At 43.0% G+C, this 17,765-nt stretch overlaps 1 protein-coding gene and 1 non-coding gene across 2 annotated transcripts; one reads left to right on the top strand and one right to left on the bottom strand.

The window, feature by feature from the left end:
• Nucleotides 1–3,163: 3,163 nt before the first annotated feature.
• On the bottom strand, nucleotides 3,164–3,270 carry LOC122649221. Its single transcript, XR_006331195.1, has one exon. It is a non-coding gene; the product is annotated as a small nucleolar RNA R71 (small nucleolar RNA).
• Nucleotides 3,271–12,765: 9,495 nt separating this feature from the next.
• Nucleotides 12,766–13,173, top strand: LOC122651129. Its single transcript, XM_043844455.1, has one exon. The coding sequence runs from the start codon at nucleotides 12,766–12,768 to the stop codon at nucleotides 13,171–13,173; it is 408 nt and encodes a 135-aa protein (XP_043700390.1).
• Nucleotides 13,174–17,765: the final 4,592 nt, after the last annotated feature.

The following is a 17,765-nucleotide window of genomic DNA, read 5'->3' as shown; positions in this document are numbered from 1 at the left end:
GGAGAATGTCTACGAGGGACCCTTATGTGTTTTAAGTGTTTGGGGTTATGCCATTATGCAAGAGACTGTCCAAATAGAAAAGCCCAACAGAAACGAAAATCGAAAGATGGTCAAGGGAAACAGTTAGATCAGGGTAAGAAAGGAAATGTGAGCAATCTGAAGGAAAGATCTATTGATCTAATGATTTCGATGGTAATTCGAGATGCTATTACAATAGAGAGGGTAGACACCCAATCTGGGGGTGAGGTACCAAAGAATAAGTTCAAGTCCAACAACTTTAAGGGAAAGTGGACTAAGAACCGAAAGAAGAAATTTCAAGAAAAAGGACCTAAGGTAGACTGTCCCAAGTATGGTAAGAGCCACAAAGGAGAATGTTTGATGGGAACCACTACTTGTTTCAAGTATGGAAAGAGTGGACACTTCGTTAGAGAGTGTAAGGCTGGAGGTGGTTACCAAAGGCCTGAGAAGAATGATAAGACTGGCAAGAAGATTGTGGAGGACTAAGAGCAGGAGACTTCTGGTATAGGTTATGCCATGACTAATGAGCACATTAATGTGTGAAATCTTAGGGTCATAAGCTTGCATTTTACTCAGATTTTACGGAAATACTCGGGTATTTCTCTGTGTTTTTCAGGTTTTAGGTCCTTTTTGGTCATTTTATGCTATCGAGAGGTATATCTCCCAAGTTACACGTAAAATGGTCTAATTTCTTTTCATGGTTGCAAAGAGGACGGAATTCTGAGCAAAGTGGACCATTTGCATGTCAAGTACGCATTTGTTTAGGCCATCATGCAAGCGATTATTCTTTTTGAGCCAGAAAAGAATAATGGGCCAGAAAATGAGTTGAAGTGCAAACCCGAGCCCAAAACCAAAGAAGGATTTGATGCAATCTAGGCACCAGTCTACCTATGGATCAATTCACATGTGATCAAGGGCGAGATGGAAAGAAGTTTCACTGAAGATCCAAAGGCATAACCATAATTTTAGAAAATTGGAAAATTTTTAGAAGATATCCGATATTGGGCTCATATCGTCCAGAACATTCATTGGAGCAACTTTAATTCTCGGATTGGGTCCATCCGAGGCCAGGATGAAGAGATATTTTCAAAAAGAAGATTTCATCCATTTTTCAATTCATTTTTCTATTTTATTTATTTTATTTTGTTTTTCCCAAATCTTTCCACGTGATCCCTCTCTCCCCATCCCTAAAATTTGATTTCACTCTGTCATGCATTTCTCTCTCTCTCTCTCTCTCTCATATTTTTCTAATTCCCAATTCCTCTCGGGTTCTATCTCTCTTCTCTCTCTCTCCAAACCCCACACGATCCTCTCAAATCCCAACTCCCTTCTAACCCCATTTCTCCCAATTTCCTCTCTTTCCCAGTCATGTTTCTCTCTCCCTCTTTCCTAACTTCTTTCACTCTCGCTCTCACGGACTCTCTGTCTCTCTCTCTCTCATAATTCCACTCTCTAACCGTGCTCTCCCTCCTACCTCTTATATCACTTATTTATTTTATTTTTTTATTATTTTCTCAATCTCCCCCAATTTCCACTCTCTAACTGTGTTCACCTTCCTCCCCTTGATCTAATCCTAGCCTGAGCTCATCTTTTTAGTCTTTTAATTTTTGTTCTTCATTGTAATAGCTTTCAAGTTTAATGGAAGTTTTATTTCATCTTCTTTACTTGTTCTTCTTAGGTTAGTTTTAATGGTGATGTAATTAACTAGGATAGCCTATATGGATTTATAATTAATTAGCATCTTCATCACTCAAGCTTCTCCAACTTGCAGGATCGTGTGGGGAGTGCAACCTTTCCCCCAAGGTAATTGTCTTCTTCTTTTCTTTTTATTTTATTTTATTTTAGCATTTTAAATTGTTTCTCATTCTCAACTTTGGGTTTTATCCTAGGCAAATTAAGTCCTTAGTTTTTAGGTTCATTCTATTTATAATTCAGTATTTCCCGTATCTAGATAAATGTTTAGGACGTCAATTTCGGTAGATGCATGTGTTAGGACCATAGTTTAGCTTAATCTATCACTTGTTACACTTTCGCCTTACGTGAGAAAGGTAAAATAGAGTGGCTACATTTCCCTATGTTTGACCTGTACGCTTGCGGTATTTTTTTTAACTCAAACAAGTTTTTGGCACTGCTGCCGGGTAGATAATTGTCCACTTTGTTTTTCTTATTTTTAAGTAAATCGAAGTGATTTTATTTTGTTTTGTTTTGTTTTCTAAAAAAAAAAAAAGAAAACCTCATCTTGTTTCTCTTCTGTTTCAAAGGATGTGCGCTCAATCCAAAATTTTTCATATGCCCAAACCCAGCCAATCTTGGGTGTACCTCATGGGATTTCATCACCTATGACGTTGCCCCTTGATTCGTTTGGGTGGTTTGGATTGGCATGTGACCTATTTTTGGAGGTGACTAACTTTGATAACAGGAAAGCAACATAGTGAGTGCCTTTGTTTGAAAACAAAAACATATAGTAGTCCTCCACTCTACGTCAAAATCCAATTGGAGTCGCACGTAGGTGGCTAGTGAAGACTATACGGATTCCCTTCCTGTCAACCTATATGGTAACCTTACAACTTTGGAATCATTGTTTCAACCTTTGAGGGGCAGATGCACTAACTATCTTGAGCTCTCTCGTGTTTTTAGTGTTTTTTTCTAGTCTTTTTATTTTTCTTTATAAATTAAAAAAAAAAGACTTCTAAATTGGTTTAGGTGGCTAAAGTACCCGTGACTCAACCAACCGACTTGTTAAAATACCACCTCCACCACCTTTGACCATGATTGAACAACCTCAGCCTAAGACTCTTAAGGATAGATTCTACCCTACTAGGGCTGCACAGCCTTCCTGCATCAGTCTACCAATTGCTACAGGAAATAATTATGAACTCAAGACCAACTTCATTAGTATATTGCCCCATTTCCATGGAATGGCCAATGAAGATGCCTATCTCTTCCTTAGGGAATTTGAGGAGGTTTGTGTTCTAATTAAGTCCAAAATTTATCTGACGATGCAGTTAAACTTCGGTTCATAACCTTTGCTCTAAAAGACCATGCCAAGAAGTGGCTCTATGGACTGTTGACTAATTCCATTACTACATGGGATCAGTTTACAATTGTCTTCTTGAGAAAGTTTTTCCCTCTTCACAAAACTAATAAACTCAAGAGTGACATTCTTCAATTTAGGCAGAAATCACATGAGTCCTTCTCTAGATTCATGGAAAGGTTCAAGGATCTCCTATTAGAATGCCCTCACAACGGTATTGACTTGGGATAAATTTATCGAATCATTTATGAGGGCATTGACTGTCAGCCCAAGCAACTTTTAGAGTCTCTGTGTCCTACTGGATTACCTCTTTTATTGATGAGAATGAGGCTTAGACATTTTTGACCAACTTGGCTGATAAGACTAGGGATTGAGAATCCACCCAAGAGTCTGAAAGGATCACTAAGGGTTACTTCATTGAGGGTATACCAGCCAAAGAAGCCAAACTTGATAACCTCATCAAAAGGTTGGAATACATAGTCCCTAAGGAGCCTATCCCAGTTAACCAAGTCAATCATGTCTCCATGTGCATTTGGTGCCATACACCTGATCATCTTATGGAGGAATGCCCCAACACCTTTGCGGATAATTTCAACACTGAGAATGTAAGTGCTCTTTACCAAAATAATCCATATAGCAACACTTACAATCCAGGATGGAGAAATCACCCTAATTTCTCCTGGAATCAAGGGAACCAAGTAGATCCATCTAACTTTCACCATCAAGGCCAGTTTGGTCTCCAAAGGCCTAATTATGCACCACAAAACCCAAGTATGTCTCCTCATCCCCTTCCCCTTCGTCCTCATTTAGGACCTCCAATGAATTCTGCTAGGCCACCTCTCCTTGTAGCTTATCAGCAACCTCCTGGGTTTACCAATATAGGAGAGGCAAAAAGAATAAGTGAGCTGAAGAAAAGCTTGGCCCTTCTCATGACAAGCCATAATAATGTGGAGAAGCAACTCACCCAACTTGTCACAATCCTACATGAGAAGGAAAAAGGAAACTTGCCTAGCCAGCCAGAGCCGAATCCTAGACATCAGGCTATAAATAGAAAAGTGAATTGGAAAGTGGATAAAATTCTCTTTTTGAAAATATCTCTCCATCCTGGCCCTGGATGGGCCCAATCCGAGAATTAAAGTTGCTCCAATTAATGTTCCAGACGATATGAGCCCAATATCGGATATCTTCTGAAAATTTCCCAATTTTTAAAAATTACAATTATGCCCTTGGATCTTCAGTGAAACTTCTTCCCATCTCGTCCTTGATCACTTGTGAATTGATCTATGGATAGACTGGTGCCTAGATTGCATCAAATCCTTCCTTGGTTCTGGGCTCGGGCTTGCACTTCAACTTATTTTCTGGCCTATTATTCTTTTCTGGCTCAAAAAGAATAATCACTTGCATGATGGCCTAAATGAATGCGTACTTGACATGCAAGTGATCCACCTTGCTCAGAATTCCGTCCTCTTCACAACCATGAAAAGAAATTGGATCACTGTACGTGTAACTTGGGAGATATAGCTCTCAATAGCATAAAATAACCAAAAATGACCTAAAACCTGAAAAACACAGAGAAATACCCGAGTAGCTCCGTAAAATGTGAGTAAAATGCATGCTTATGCCCTAAGATTTCACACATTAATGTGCTCATCAGATTCCCCCACACTTAGACTTTGCTCGTTCTCGAGTAAAGCAAAAAGAAAAACTAACCTAGAATGCAAAAAAAAAAACCCTAACTCACTTTCGTAGGAATCACGATTGTACTTAGTATGTGCAACAAGCCCTTTAAATCCCTAGGTTATCCCTAGTGGATGAGTGAGGTCTTGTGGGTGTTTGCAGAAAATATACACCTAAAATTCAATTGTAAATCCGTACCATGACCAAGAAAAAGAGTGCAACCGCTTAAAATTGAAAACAATTTACTATGAGATTTCCAGATATTCCCCCACACTTGAACTTTATTATCCCACTCTGAGTTGGAAAATTGTCATACATCTAACTAAGGGAGGTTTGGGGTAAAGTGAATCACACTATTTTACCTTAAGATTAGATCAAGTGGGTCATCTAGGCTACAAAAGATTTTAGCTCGGAACCCTGGTAAAACCTTTAAACACATGCACAATTTCAATTTCTCTTTAATTTTACTTGCCATATTTTTCCAAGTATTGAACTCAAATGTCCCTCCATGACAATTAGCTTGAATGACATGCAAGGCTTGCACCAGACACCCAAGTTACTAAGTAGTGTTGGAATAGATTCTCAGTGCATATATCATTTGATTGCCACATTGTGGCTTTAGACATTGATGCTATATGAGTTCAAACTTTTAATTAATTTATTTATTTTTATTCTACTCCAATTCGTGCAATGTCTTGACCTTTTAAGCTTTCTAGGTGGCTTTTGTGGCAACCTTTAGGCCAATTACTCTCAAACCAGATGGCATTAAGGAATTAGGTGTAAAACACCCCTCGGGCTAACTTACTCAAACCAAATAGGCTACAAGTAAAGACTGGATCAAAGAGAAAATAATTTTTTGTTTGGCAATCAACTATATCATGCAAGTGTATCATGGTTCAACCTTAGCATCTAACCAAAACTCGTGTAAACAAGATGATTAACAAAATCGACTCTCTCAGTAGACTGTGTACTTTAAAGGAATTTAAAATCCCTTTGATCGGTATATTTCAATTCCCTCCTCAATACGGAATTTTTATTACATCAAAGTGTCGGATATTTGGATGCTCTCAAAGTCTTCAGAAAAGTAAACTAAAGATGCTACACTTTCATTCTCAAACCAAAGTAAAGACTACAATTCGATGAAATCCCCCCCCATACTTAAATTATGCAATGTCCTCAATGCATACAGAAAATAAAAATTAAAGACAAGGGAGGGGATGAGGGGGCTTACCAGATATAATCAACAAACAGGATCATGAAAAGTCATGAGCTCTACAAAAGGTACTAGGAGCATCAACAGAAATCTCAATCCATGGCCGATAAATGTAAAAAGAGCTTCAGAACCAGAAAATACTCGACCATGAAATTTAGTAAAGTGAGAAATAACATGGAAATTAAGCACAAATGATAAATACACAACAGAAAAATCTGTCCACATGGGACAGTGGAAAATAAAGGCAGTGAAAAATAGTCCATGTAGACAAATCCTCCCATTCCCTCCCATGATTAATGCAGAATGCATGTCATTATCGCAAAAATCAACCAAGAACGGATTGCAGTAAGCATCAAATCATGAATATTAGTAACCTCACCAAGATAATCATAAAAAATGGGAGGTTTACTCAAATCAATACTAGCAATAAAACTATTCGCCCTTTGCATAACTTGGTTTGCCAAATAAGGTTCACGACAATATGCTTGAAAAGCATCATGACTAATATTGTCCTCCTCAATAAAATCATCAAACCTAGGAGGTTTGGACAAATCAATATGTGGGACAAAACAATCCTCAGTATGACAATCAAACACCTGATATGGATCTAGATGGTCTAATGTATCATGAAAATCTGATTCAAAATCAATAGAAACATTAGGCCTAATATAATTAGAAACATCATGCAACATATGAACTTCCTCAGTAATGTGGGGCTACTTTCTTAATCGAAAGACATGAAACTCATGAGAAGAACTACCAAAAGAAAGCTTCTTGAGACCACTCCTACAATTAATCAGAGCATTACTAGTAGCAAGAAATGGTCTACCCAGGATGATAGGGATTTGATCTCTAATACAAACAACAGGTTGGGTGTCTAGAACAATGAAATCCACAGGATACAAAAATTCACCCACCTTAACTAGAACATCCTCTACCATGCCCTTAGGAGTCTTAACCGATTTGTTAGCTAACTGAAGTGTAACCGTGGTTGGTTTAAGGTCTCCTAGCCCTAACTGTTGGTACACTGAATAAGGTATTAAATTCACACTTGCTCCTAAATCAAGGAGACGTGGCCAATCTTAGTGTTACCAATAAAACAATAGATAGTGGGGCATCCAGGGTCTTTATACTTAGCGGCCAAAGAATGTTGAGACAATACAGAACTAACAGTGGCAGCAAAGAATGCTTTCTTAGGAACATTGGTTTTCTTCTTCGGCAGCAACACTGAGTTCGGTAGCAATTGTTTTTGCACGCCGTAAAAAATCTGAGACAGGTTCATCAGGTTTCTATGTTAGATCTTGAAGGGCCATTGTCAGGGACATAATTTGGCTCTCAGAAGAAGAGAAAGTAGTGGTTAATGTGTCCCAATTAGCTCGGCTTGTTTTCTTGCCAAGAACTAACGAAAAAACTTCTTCAGAGAGAGAGGCAAGAATAAGGGTATCAAAACCAAACCGAACCCGAAATCGAGCCGAACCAAATTAATTCGGTTTGGTTTTGGTTCAGATGTATGATAATTAATTCGATTCGGTCCGGTTTCAATTTTACGTTCAGACCCGTAGGTTTGAACCGAAATCGAACCGAATACCCATTTATTCCCAAACCCTATATCTTTTAATATCTTTTGGGTAAATGATAATTAATAAAGTAAGTAAAGTAACCAAAACGGTATGCACCAAAATCAAAATGATACTATCTTTCGAAACAACTAATTTTGATGTGTTTCTCTATGATTTATTGATGTGTTTTCTTTTGAAATTATAATTTTGATGTGTTCCTTTAAGGTTTTGTGAGCATTTATTTATACAAATAGAATTCCTTGAGAACACAGCAAAGTAGTAACAATGGATGAACTAGCAGCCTATAAAACATGGAACCGTATTATAATGTATTAAAAATCGAATTAGACCCGAATTAGAACCATTTTTTTAAACCGAATTAGAATCGAGACCGAACCAAGCCGAGGTGTTTCAGATTCGATTGTTAATCCCATAACCGACTCGGGTTTCAGTTCAGTTTTGGGTCACACCCACAAGGCATGGAACCGAACCGAAACCGAACCGGTTGACACCCTTAGGCAATAAGAAGACTGTGAATCATGGAATCTTGACAATGCCAGTGAGCACGTTCAACAGGATCATTAGGGCATGGTGTACTTCCATCGAGATGATCAAACAGGTTTTGGCCATCGAGAAAGGGTTCAACTTGATTTTGCCAAAACAAAAAATTCTTAGAGGTGAGTTTAATGGAGATATAGTGATGAGCATTAGGAAAGGGGGAAGTGGTGTAAGGGTTAGAGAGCTAACCATGGAGGAATTGAATTCGTATCCCATGATGGAAAAGAGAAAACATCCCAGGAAGAAAAAAACAAATTCTCATTGGAGAGTATTGGGCTCTGGACACGATGATAAATCTGATATTATTCCTTAAAGAATTTGATTCTCCAATTGGACAATATATAGAGATTACATGGAGTGAGCAACTCACTGGACTTTATAAGGTAAGATTATATGAAATATTGGGTTACCATAATACATTCACATACAAACTTGCAACCCAAAGAAAAGATTCATATCTCATGTGATGAAAATTAATATCACATGTGAAAAATGTGAAACATGAGAGAGAAAGTATTATCGTTCAATAGTGGCCAATCCTGGGAACTTCTGCTAGAAAGACTCCCATTGAAGATCTACCTTCTATTTTCTCCTGCAGAGAACCAACTTCTATTCAAGGATGTCTACTTAAATGAGACTTTAATGACTGCCTTAGTAAAAGTATAAGGGTTTTTTACAAATACCCCCCTAAAAATATCCATTTGTCTCAATGCCCTCTTACAACTTTTCTAAATGCAAACTCCCCTACTTTCAAAACAGTGTAGCACTTTGGTCCAGTCCGTTAATTTGGGACGTTAGACGTTAGTTTCAGGGAATCTAATGACCAAAATGCTCTTTTGATAAAAACCTACAAAAATTAAAGAATAAAATGACCAAATTGCCCTCATCTTCCCCAAATGGTTTAGTTCGCGGCTACAACCTCCCGAGATCAAGATGGTCAAGGCACGAGTTCTACGGACCAAAGCCAGACAGTTGGCGAACCTCCGAAGGTCTAAGGGCCAGAAGCCGTCACTGGAGAAGGGGCAGTCTTAGAACCAAACGTGTCAGACTACAAGACCGAAGATAGTGACCCAGACGTTTTTGGAGACATAGTCACATGTGCCAGCCCTAGGGTTGACAGCACGGGCCTCTTGCCAAGGACGTTCCAGTACTAGCCCGGCCAGGAGATAGAGTTGGAAGGAGACGTGGACGAAGGGGATGCGCCCCCAGAGTCTTGGGTTTGGAACTGGTGCCCGCTAAGGAACAGGCTGAGAAGGAGTTAGACCACGAGGAACCGAACCACTAGGACCAGAAGGACAACGTCCGGACGATCATCACAAGAGAGACAGAGTACACCTTTGACACCCCGGTACCACAGGGGTGGGTGGCCGACATATTTGAGGAGCCAACCCAAGAGATGACCCGGCACCTGAAGCCGCTCTATATCCAATCTCACATGGATGGCAAGCCGGTGGCCAGGGTTCTTGTAGACAATGGGGCGACGGTGAACATCCTGCCCTCAAGAATGATGAAGCGCCTAGGCAAGGACGAGACTGACCTTTTGCCCGCTGATGTCTAGGTCACAAACTTCCTAGGTGGGCCAACTATACCTAGAGGAGTACTCCCGATCAATTTGAAGGTCGAAAACCAAACATCCCTACCGGCCTTCTTCGTCATGGATGCCATGGCTAACTACAACGCCCTATTAGGGCGGGATTGGATTCATGCAAATTCCTGCATCCCTTCATCCCTACACCAGCTCCTAGTACTTTGGTATAAAGGAGGGAAGATCGAGCTGGTAATGGCCGACAATAGGCCTTTCTTGGTCGACTCCAGCCATGCTGAAGCTGCTTTGTACGATGGGTACATCGGTCCCATCCGGTTCATTGGAGCAGATGAGCATGGGAGACCTACATCCTTAGTTACTTCAGCAATAGTGTTGGAAGAGGTATTTCAGCTGAAAGGACCTCAAACAGGGGCTCTGCCGAACATCGGAGACCGGCGGAGGAAGACCGACCAAGATGACCTATGAAGACAAACCAGGCGACTGTTACAGACATACTACACTGGCTGACTGTAGCAAGCCTGGAGCAGAGAATGTCTCATGAAGTGAACGTGGTGGCCGAAGTCCCGGCCAGGGATGAGGTTATGAACGGCCCCGAAGTCAGGCTGCAGGATTTGCTACCTACACCCCCTAAGATGGAAGAAACACTGGCGGAGGTCCAGGATCCGTTAGTTGAAGTTAACTTAGGAACGGTCAAAGATCAACGGCCTATCTATGTTAGTGGTTTACTCCCACCTGTGTTAAGGGAGGAAATTGTAAGCTTATTAAAGGAATTTAAGGATTGCTTTGCTTGGGACTACTCTGAGATGCCTAGTCTAGACAGAAGGTTGGTTGAACATTGGTTGCCCATCAAAGATAATTGCAGACCGATAAAACAATTGCCCAGGCGCATGGCGCCGAACGTCATCCTAAAAATCAAGGACAAAATCGAGCGGCTCCTTAAGGCGGGCTTCATTAGGACCGCCAGATACGTAGAGTGGGTGTCTAACATAGTTCCAGTCATAAAAAGGAACGGGAAACTAAGGGTGTGTATTGACTTTAGAGACCTGAACAAAGCCACTCCCAAGGATGAATACCTGATGCCGGTGGCCGATATGTTGGTCGACGTGGCTATAAAAATTGGATAATGTCTTTCATGGACGGCCATGCAGGATAAAAAACCAGATATTCATAGCAGAAGAGGACGTCCCAAAGATAGCTTTCTGTTTCCCCGGGGCGCTGGGGATGTACGAGTGGGTGGTCATGCCATTCAGACTGAAGAACGCTGGTGCAACTTACTAGAGAGGTATGAATACTATATTCCATGACATGATTGGTACTTTTGTGGAGGTCTACATCGATGATGTGGTGGTCAAGTCAAAGCACGAATAGGAACACCTCGATCACTTGAGAAGGGTGTTTTCCAAGATGAGGACCCACGACCTGAAGATCAACCCATTGAAATGTGCCTTTGGGGTGGCAGCTGGCAATTTCCTTGGCTTCTTGGTCCATCAGAAGGGGATAGAAGTAGATAAAAACAAGGCCAAGGCCATCCAAGGGGCCTTCAAACAAAAAGGAGTTACAAAAGTTTTTGGAACAAGTGAATTTCCTCCTGCGCTTCATACCCAACTCCGTAGGCCGGACAAAGATTTTCTCCCCCTTGTTAAAACTGAAGGCTGGCGAAGTCTTTAGATGGGATAGCCTTCACCAAAGGGCGTTTGATCAAATAAAAGCCTACTTGACTAGGCCTCCGGTTCTAATGCCTCCAAGGAAGGGAGTACCCTTGAAGCTGTATGTGTCAGCGGCACAAAGTTTGATAGGAAGCTTATTGGCGTAGGACAACGAGGCCAGGAATGAGCAGGCTGTGTTTTACCTAAGTCAGGCCTTGCCCGAGGTAGAGCTGAGATACTCAGCCATTGAGAAACTCTGCTTGGCGTTGTTTTTATCCTACACCAAATTACGGTATTACCTTTTGCCAACCACGGTGAACGTGATTTATCGGACTGACGTGATTAAGTACATGCTTACGCGGCCCATTTCCAAGGGAAGGATAGGAAAGTGGACCCTCGCCTTGACCGAGTTTGCCCTCCAGTATGTACCCCAGAAGGCGGTCAAGGGGCAGGCTTTAGCGAATTTCCTTGCTGACCACCCTCCTATTGAGGCAAGGAAAGGCACGGTGGAGGTGCCACACATCGGGCTAACACCTTGGAGACTTTTCTTTGATGGGTCCAAAACTGAACAGGCTGCAGGGGTAGGGGTTGTGCTGCAGTCACCTAAAGGAACAGGGACTCAAATGGCTTTTCAGTTTGATTTCCCTTATTCCAACAACCAGGCCGAGTATGAAGCTCTCATACTTGGGATCAGCCTACTTCTCGGCCTGAAAGTTGATGCCGTGGAGATCATTGGGGACTCACAGTTGGTAATCAGACAGCTGGCCGGTGAATATCGGTGTGAGAGCGAGCATTTGGTTGAGTATTATGCGCTGGCCAAGAAGCTGATCGATGGATTCTAGGATGTGGTCAGTCGCCACATCCCACGGTTGAGGAATCAAGCCATGAACAGTTTGGCTCAGGCGGCGTCTGGCATCAGGCTACCAGGATGCAGCTTGGAAAGGACCATTATCATTAAGAGGCAGGTGCGGTCTTCCATCCTCGAGGTCAACCAAGTAGAAGTCAATCAGGTCGAGGACACACAACCCGATTGGCGAATGCCAAATACCCAGTACCTGAATAACCCTGGGCCACAGTTCGACAAAAGGATCAAGGACAGGGCCACAGGATACGTACTAATTGGGGGAGACCTCTACAAAAAGGGAAGAGATGACCTATTACTGAGGTGCATCAGTTTGAATGAGGCCACATTGATCATGGCCGAAGTTCACGAGGGCATACACGGAGCACATCAGGCTGGTCCCAAGATGAGGTGGCTGATTTGACGCCATGGGTATTACTGGCCGACGGTGGCAGTGGATTGCATCAGATATGCTAAGGGCTATTGGGCATGTCAAACCCACGGTCCACTGCAGCGGTTGCCGGTAGCAGAGTTCAATCCAGTGATCAAACCATGGCCATTCAGGGGTTGGGCCATGGATTTGATAGGGAAAATTACTCCCCCCGCCACGCGGGGGCATTGCTTCATTATCGTGGCCACTAACTACTTTACAAAGTGGGTTGAAGCAGTACCAATGAAAGCGGTTAGTCAGGCGGACATCATCCAGTTCCTCAAGAGCCACATCATTCACAGGTTCGGGCTCCTAGAGACCATCACTTGTGACAATGGGACCGTTTTCACAGGGGACGAGGTTGTAGCTTTTATAGCCGAGTTGGGGATAACGTTCACTCATTCCACCCTATATTATGCACAAGGCAATGGGCAGGCTGAGGCTAGTAACAACATATTGAAGGGTTGCTTGGCCAAAGTGGTAGATGACAACCCGCGGAGATGGGCAAACATGCTTTCTAAGGTTCTGTGGGCATTTAGTACATCACAGCGGACTAGCACAGCCGTCACACCCTTCGCCCTGACATACGGCCACAACACGATGCTTCCCATGGAGATTAGTGTGAAGTTAGCACAAGTCACGTACCAATAGGGACTCACACCAACGGCCTACAGTGAGGCGATGCTGGCCGAGGTAGACGAATTGGATGAAGAGCGACTGGCCGCACTCGATAGAATGCAAGTGTAGAAGAAGAAGGTTGCAGCGGTCTACAATAGGAAAGTCAACCTTAAGCATTTCCAAGAGGGGAACATCATCCTAAAGGCCGTGCTTCCGATCGGTGCAAGAGACCCTAGGCTGGGATAATTGTCCCTAATGTGGAAAGGCCCATTTACGGTCTGCCAGGTATTCCGAGGTGGCACCTATAGGCTGAGAGGTCTGAATGGAAGTGTCCAGATAAGACCCATAAACGGGAAGTTCCTTAAGACTTTCCATCCTACGATCTGGGACCTGGGGTAAGCAACGGGACGTCAAGGGAGAGATGGAGCGCCCCAAAGCAAGGTCGAGAGATAAGAGAAATAGGTTCCATTCACAGGGAAAGAGGAAGGAAACACGGCCCAAGCACGCCGAAACAAAAAGCAAACAAACCAAAATACTAGTGCTTTCTCTCAGACTGATATCAAAAGGGGGAGGGGAAGGCACGCACGCCTACTTGAAAAAGTCATGTGGCAAGGACTTTTGAATTTTGCTCCATTGTTTCTCCATCACTGATAGGCGTTCGTTGGCGACGGCCAGGTTGGCTTGGCGAGTTGGTTTTAGTGCCCTTTGCTGCTTTGCAGTGGTCTTAACAAAGTTGGCCTCAAGTGTCATGGCTTGGGAGCCAAGTAGTTTCTTGTCAACTTCTTGAGCTAAAGCGGCCCTGTCAACCCGAAGGGCCACGAGTTGGGTTTCCAAGCCTTGGATATTCTGATCAATTTGGGCCAGTCTGTCTTTCCCTTCCTTCACCTCATTTAGGATTGCTTGGAGGTTGTCTCGAATTTTCCTGACTTTCTCATCCAAGGCATCTCCTTCTTTGAGGGCATCCTCCAGAGCTTTTACATTTTTGAGAGCAAGAGGGGCCAAAGTTGTCACGTCGAACATAAACGTAATGGTACCGTCCAGCAATTCCTTGACAGGGATAGGAAGGTTCGGCGAGGATAACAGTGTTCAGAGCGCTTCAGCAATAGCGGTCAGATTCCCAGCGCCAACAGCCTCACGAAAAGGGGACTGCAGGAAGGAAAACAGGAGAGACTTGGACTGGGCTACTTGGGCCTTGGACACAGGCCCAGAGCCCGAGGGATCACTGGCATATTTCTTGTCATCAGAAGAACCAAGGTCAGCCAGGAGGGCTTCCAAACTGACAACCTGGAAAAGAAAACACGTTAGACATGATTGTGGATGAATACAAAAATAAATAATAAATTACGCCACTAGGGCACCATTCTTGGGTGTAAATCGACATCCAAGTCATAGCCACCGACTCCACTTGATTCACATCCAACGATGCTCATCAAGAGATTACCTGTATATCAACTAAAAGGGGTTGTGTAACGGGGACAGCTACACTAGCTAGTGAGGGAGCAAAGGGGAATACACATACATACACACAAATAATTTCAAGCAGAATGATGCATGCTAATAGATTCATTTTTCACCTAACACAATTCTACTGTGATAACTTGGGAGACATAAAGGGTCACTTAACTTATCGCCCCAGTGAAACTTCAATTATCACAAGGGAGCCTACGCTGGTAAAAACCATCAGGTCACCCAGTGGCAGACCCCGATAGCCATCACTACCCCTGACCTGGCCTCTCCCACCTCCATAGGCAACAGGTGCTCAGACTATCCAACACACAAACCCCTGTTGGCAAGGGTCATAGCATAAGGGAGCAAGCATCCTAGCCACATATATACTACATGCAAGTCCTATTGTCCCAAGAGGTATTTCAGATGCATCAACGTCCCATTCCATCTAGTACCCGGGTACCAGCACGGCATGACACATACAGATCAGGATGACATATAATAGTTTTCATAATTAAATAAATTGGGGTTCCGATACCGGCACACCTAGCACCGTCACCTGATACAATGGTGAGGATAGTATCACATTCATAACAGTTCACATTTGAGGTAAATAATGCAATGCGCACAATGCTTATATTTATATAATAGCATGATAATGGTTCCTTAATATGTATATTCAAACCCAACAAAGTCACCCAAAACCCACTCAACGAACTCGATTGTCACCCGACGTGGTTGACATGAATCTCACCGGTGCACCAGCTATCCATCAAGTTGGGTAGCCTAAAAATACAAAAGCAATCATTAAAAGGTGTATAAAGGGGCCCCATGTTATGTCCCCAAGGTTAAAATCAAGTTTCAACCAAGACAGCATGAGCGGACTCATAGGCGGAAGCAACAGGGTGAGTCCGCCCCTGACTCCGTTCAGGCCAAAAGGTTAAAACACAAGGAGCGGATCCACGGACGGAACTTCTTGCTTGGATCCGTTCGTGCATCCGTTCAATTTCTGAGACACATCCGAGAGCGAGCGGATCCTCTGACGAATGCGCCATCTTAGTCCGCCCTTGCATCCGTTCGATCCCTGAGACATACCCGAGAGGGAACAGACCCACGGGTGGAGGCAGCAGAGTAAATCCAGTCCTGCCTCCATTCAGGTCAAGTCACTGAGATTATACTGGATGGACCATCGGATGGTACCACGATTGGTGGATCCGGTCGTGCGTCCGTCGAAAATCTTTTTTGAGATTTCAAAGGGCCTTTCCTCTAGCTTGAAGCTTGGAGTACACCTTGCACTCAGGGTCATGGAGGGGGTGTCTTAGGTCTCCCTAGGGTCACTAGAACCTTAGCTCACCTCATGGATTCAAGATCTCATAAGGGTTTGGTCTCACTTGGTCCAAGGGTAGGGTTTCATGGCTTAGAACCAAAGGTTCAGTAGCAATGGCTGCAAAGCAGCTCATAGAAGTGTGAACCAGGGTTTAGTCAGCACCATTAGAGCTCCCAATAAGGGTCGAGCATCACCTTGAGTCCCAAATGGAACCCTAGGTTAGCTCAAGCTCAAAGAATCTATCAAAATGGAAATGGAAAGAGGGATGTACCAAGGGTTTAGGTCATACCTTGGTGAGTGGAGCTCCAATCCCAGCCCCAGCCAGCCTTAAAGAACCACTACCTCTTCCTTCCTCCCTTCCTTTCCGTCTCTTCTCCTTCTTCTTCTCTTCAAGCCTTGTCCGGACAGCAAGAGGAGGAGATGTGGGGTAGCCAGCCTTCTTGGCATGCCTTCCATCTTCTTCCCTTCCCCTCTTATTCAGCTCCTACTTCCACTTCTTCTTCTTCCTTGTCTCTTCTCCTCCACGGTTTGCTTAGGAGGGGGAGAGATAAGGGAATAGGAGGCTTGTTTTATCTTTTAAGGGTTAGATGGGACCTTAGGTCTTGTTTGTTTAGGTGCCCCTAAAATACTTAGTGGTCTCTTGGTTTAAATGGATTTTAATTTGGGCCTTAGGTCTTATTTGGTCCATGTCATAAACCATTAGGTCCATCTAGTTAGGACATGTTTGGGTCAACCCTAAGTCTTATAAGACGTATTAGTCCTTAAAGTCTATTTGGTTTAAGTTAGAATAGTAAAACTCATTATTTATTTAAGTCAAGCCTTGTGGGTCCACTCTCATGGCCCAATTAACCATAAGAAGGTAAGGGTGAGGGTTCATCTGGTTTGGGGATCAAATTATGGTGTTCGGGACACAGAGATGTGGGTCCCATAGGAAAATAAATAAATCAAAAGGGCAAGTAACAGCACGGGCGGATCTTCGAGTAGTATTAGTTCAAGTGAGTCCGTTCGTGACTCCGTTGCTGCTGTCAAGGTCCAAACTTCGAGGAAAGTTACAGGGCTTTGACCCGTACTTCCAGGACTTCGAGGGGACACTTATATTAATATTTTAAGTTCAAGGCCATAAATGTTGACCATTGCCACGTGGCACTACCCTTTGGTAAAGGTCTAATTTAACCCGGGGTATTAGGGTATATTTCGGGTGCGGGTGTAACATCCCCCCAACCTTATTAAAAAATTCATCCCCAAAATTTGAGGCACCTAAAGGTCTCAATAGGTGAGGATTGTTAAATAACAACACCTCTAGTCACCCACAACACAGACTAAGTCAAAGGTTCAATCAAGGTGGGGCAGTGCCTACACGGCATGACAAGCCAGGTTTTACAATTTCTGTTCCTTATAGGGTCACATTATCACAGGGGGTGTACGTGGTCTACAGTAACCCTAGACTCAATTAGGTTAAGAGTCGATGATTACAATATCCCAAAGGAAATGGGGCTTCAAACACTAAGTTAAGCCACAAGGAACAGAAGGTTCCTTAGATCTTCCAGATCAGGTTGGTATTACCCTTTGGTCATCCTTGAATTATAGGATTTAACCTTGTATAGTCCCCAATCATAGGGTTCATATTTTGAATGCTTTCACTTCGGGTTGTCTCATTACCTAACCCAACTTTAGAATGATTTAGAATATTGATGGAATCTCCTATTGTTCACTCCCAGTACGGAGGGAACGCATTTGGTGACCCATTACCCTATTCATACCTGTTGTTGGAGAAGGTCCTGTTACATCCTTCAGTTTCAGCTTTCACAACCTTATAAACCTACTACTCAGTCTTCCACAGGGGAAAAGTCCA

The sequence above is a fragment of the Telopea speciosissima genome, chromosome 1 (genome assembly GCF_018873765.1).
Source record: "Telopea speciosissima isolate NSW1024214 ecotype Mountain lineage chromosome 1, Tspe_v1, whole genome shotgun sequence".
NCBI lineage: Eukaryota > Viridiplantae > Streptophyta > Magnoliopsida > Proteales > Proteaceae > Telopea > Telopea speciosissima.
This window is presented reverse-complemented; position numbering and strand designations above follow the sequence as displayed.

What these genes read in the sequence shown, in the direction of transcription:
- LOC122651129 (XM_043844455.1), top strand. Translation starts at nt 12,766, where the DNA reads ATGAAAGCGGTTAGTCAGGCGGACATCATCCAGTTCCTCAAGAGCCAC.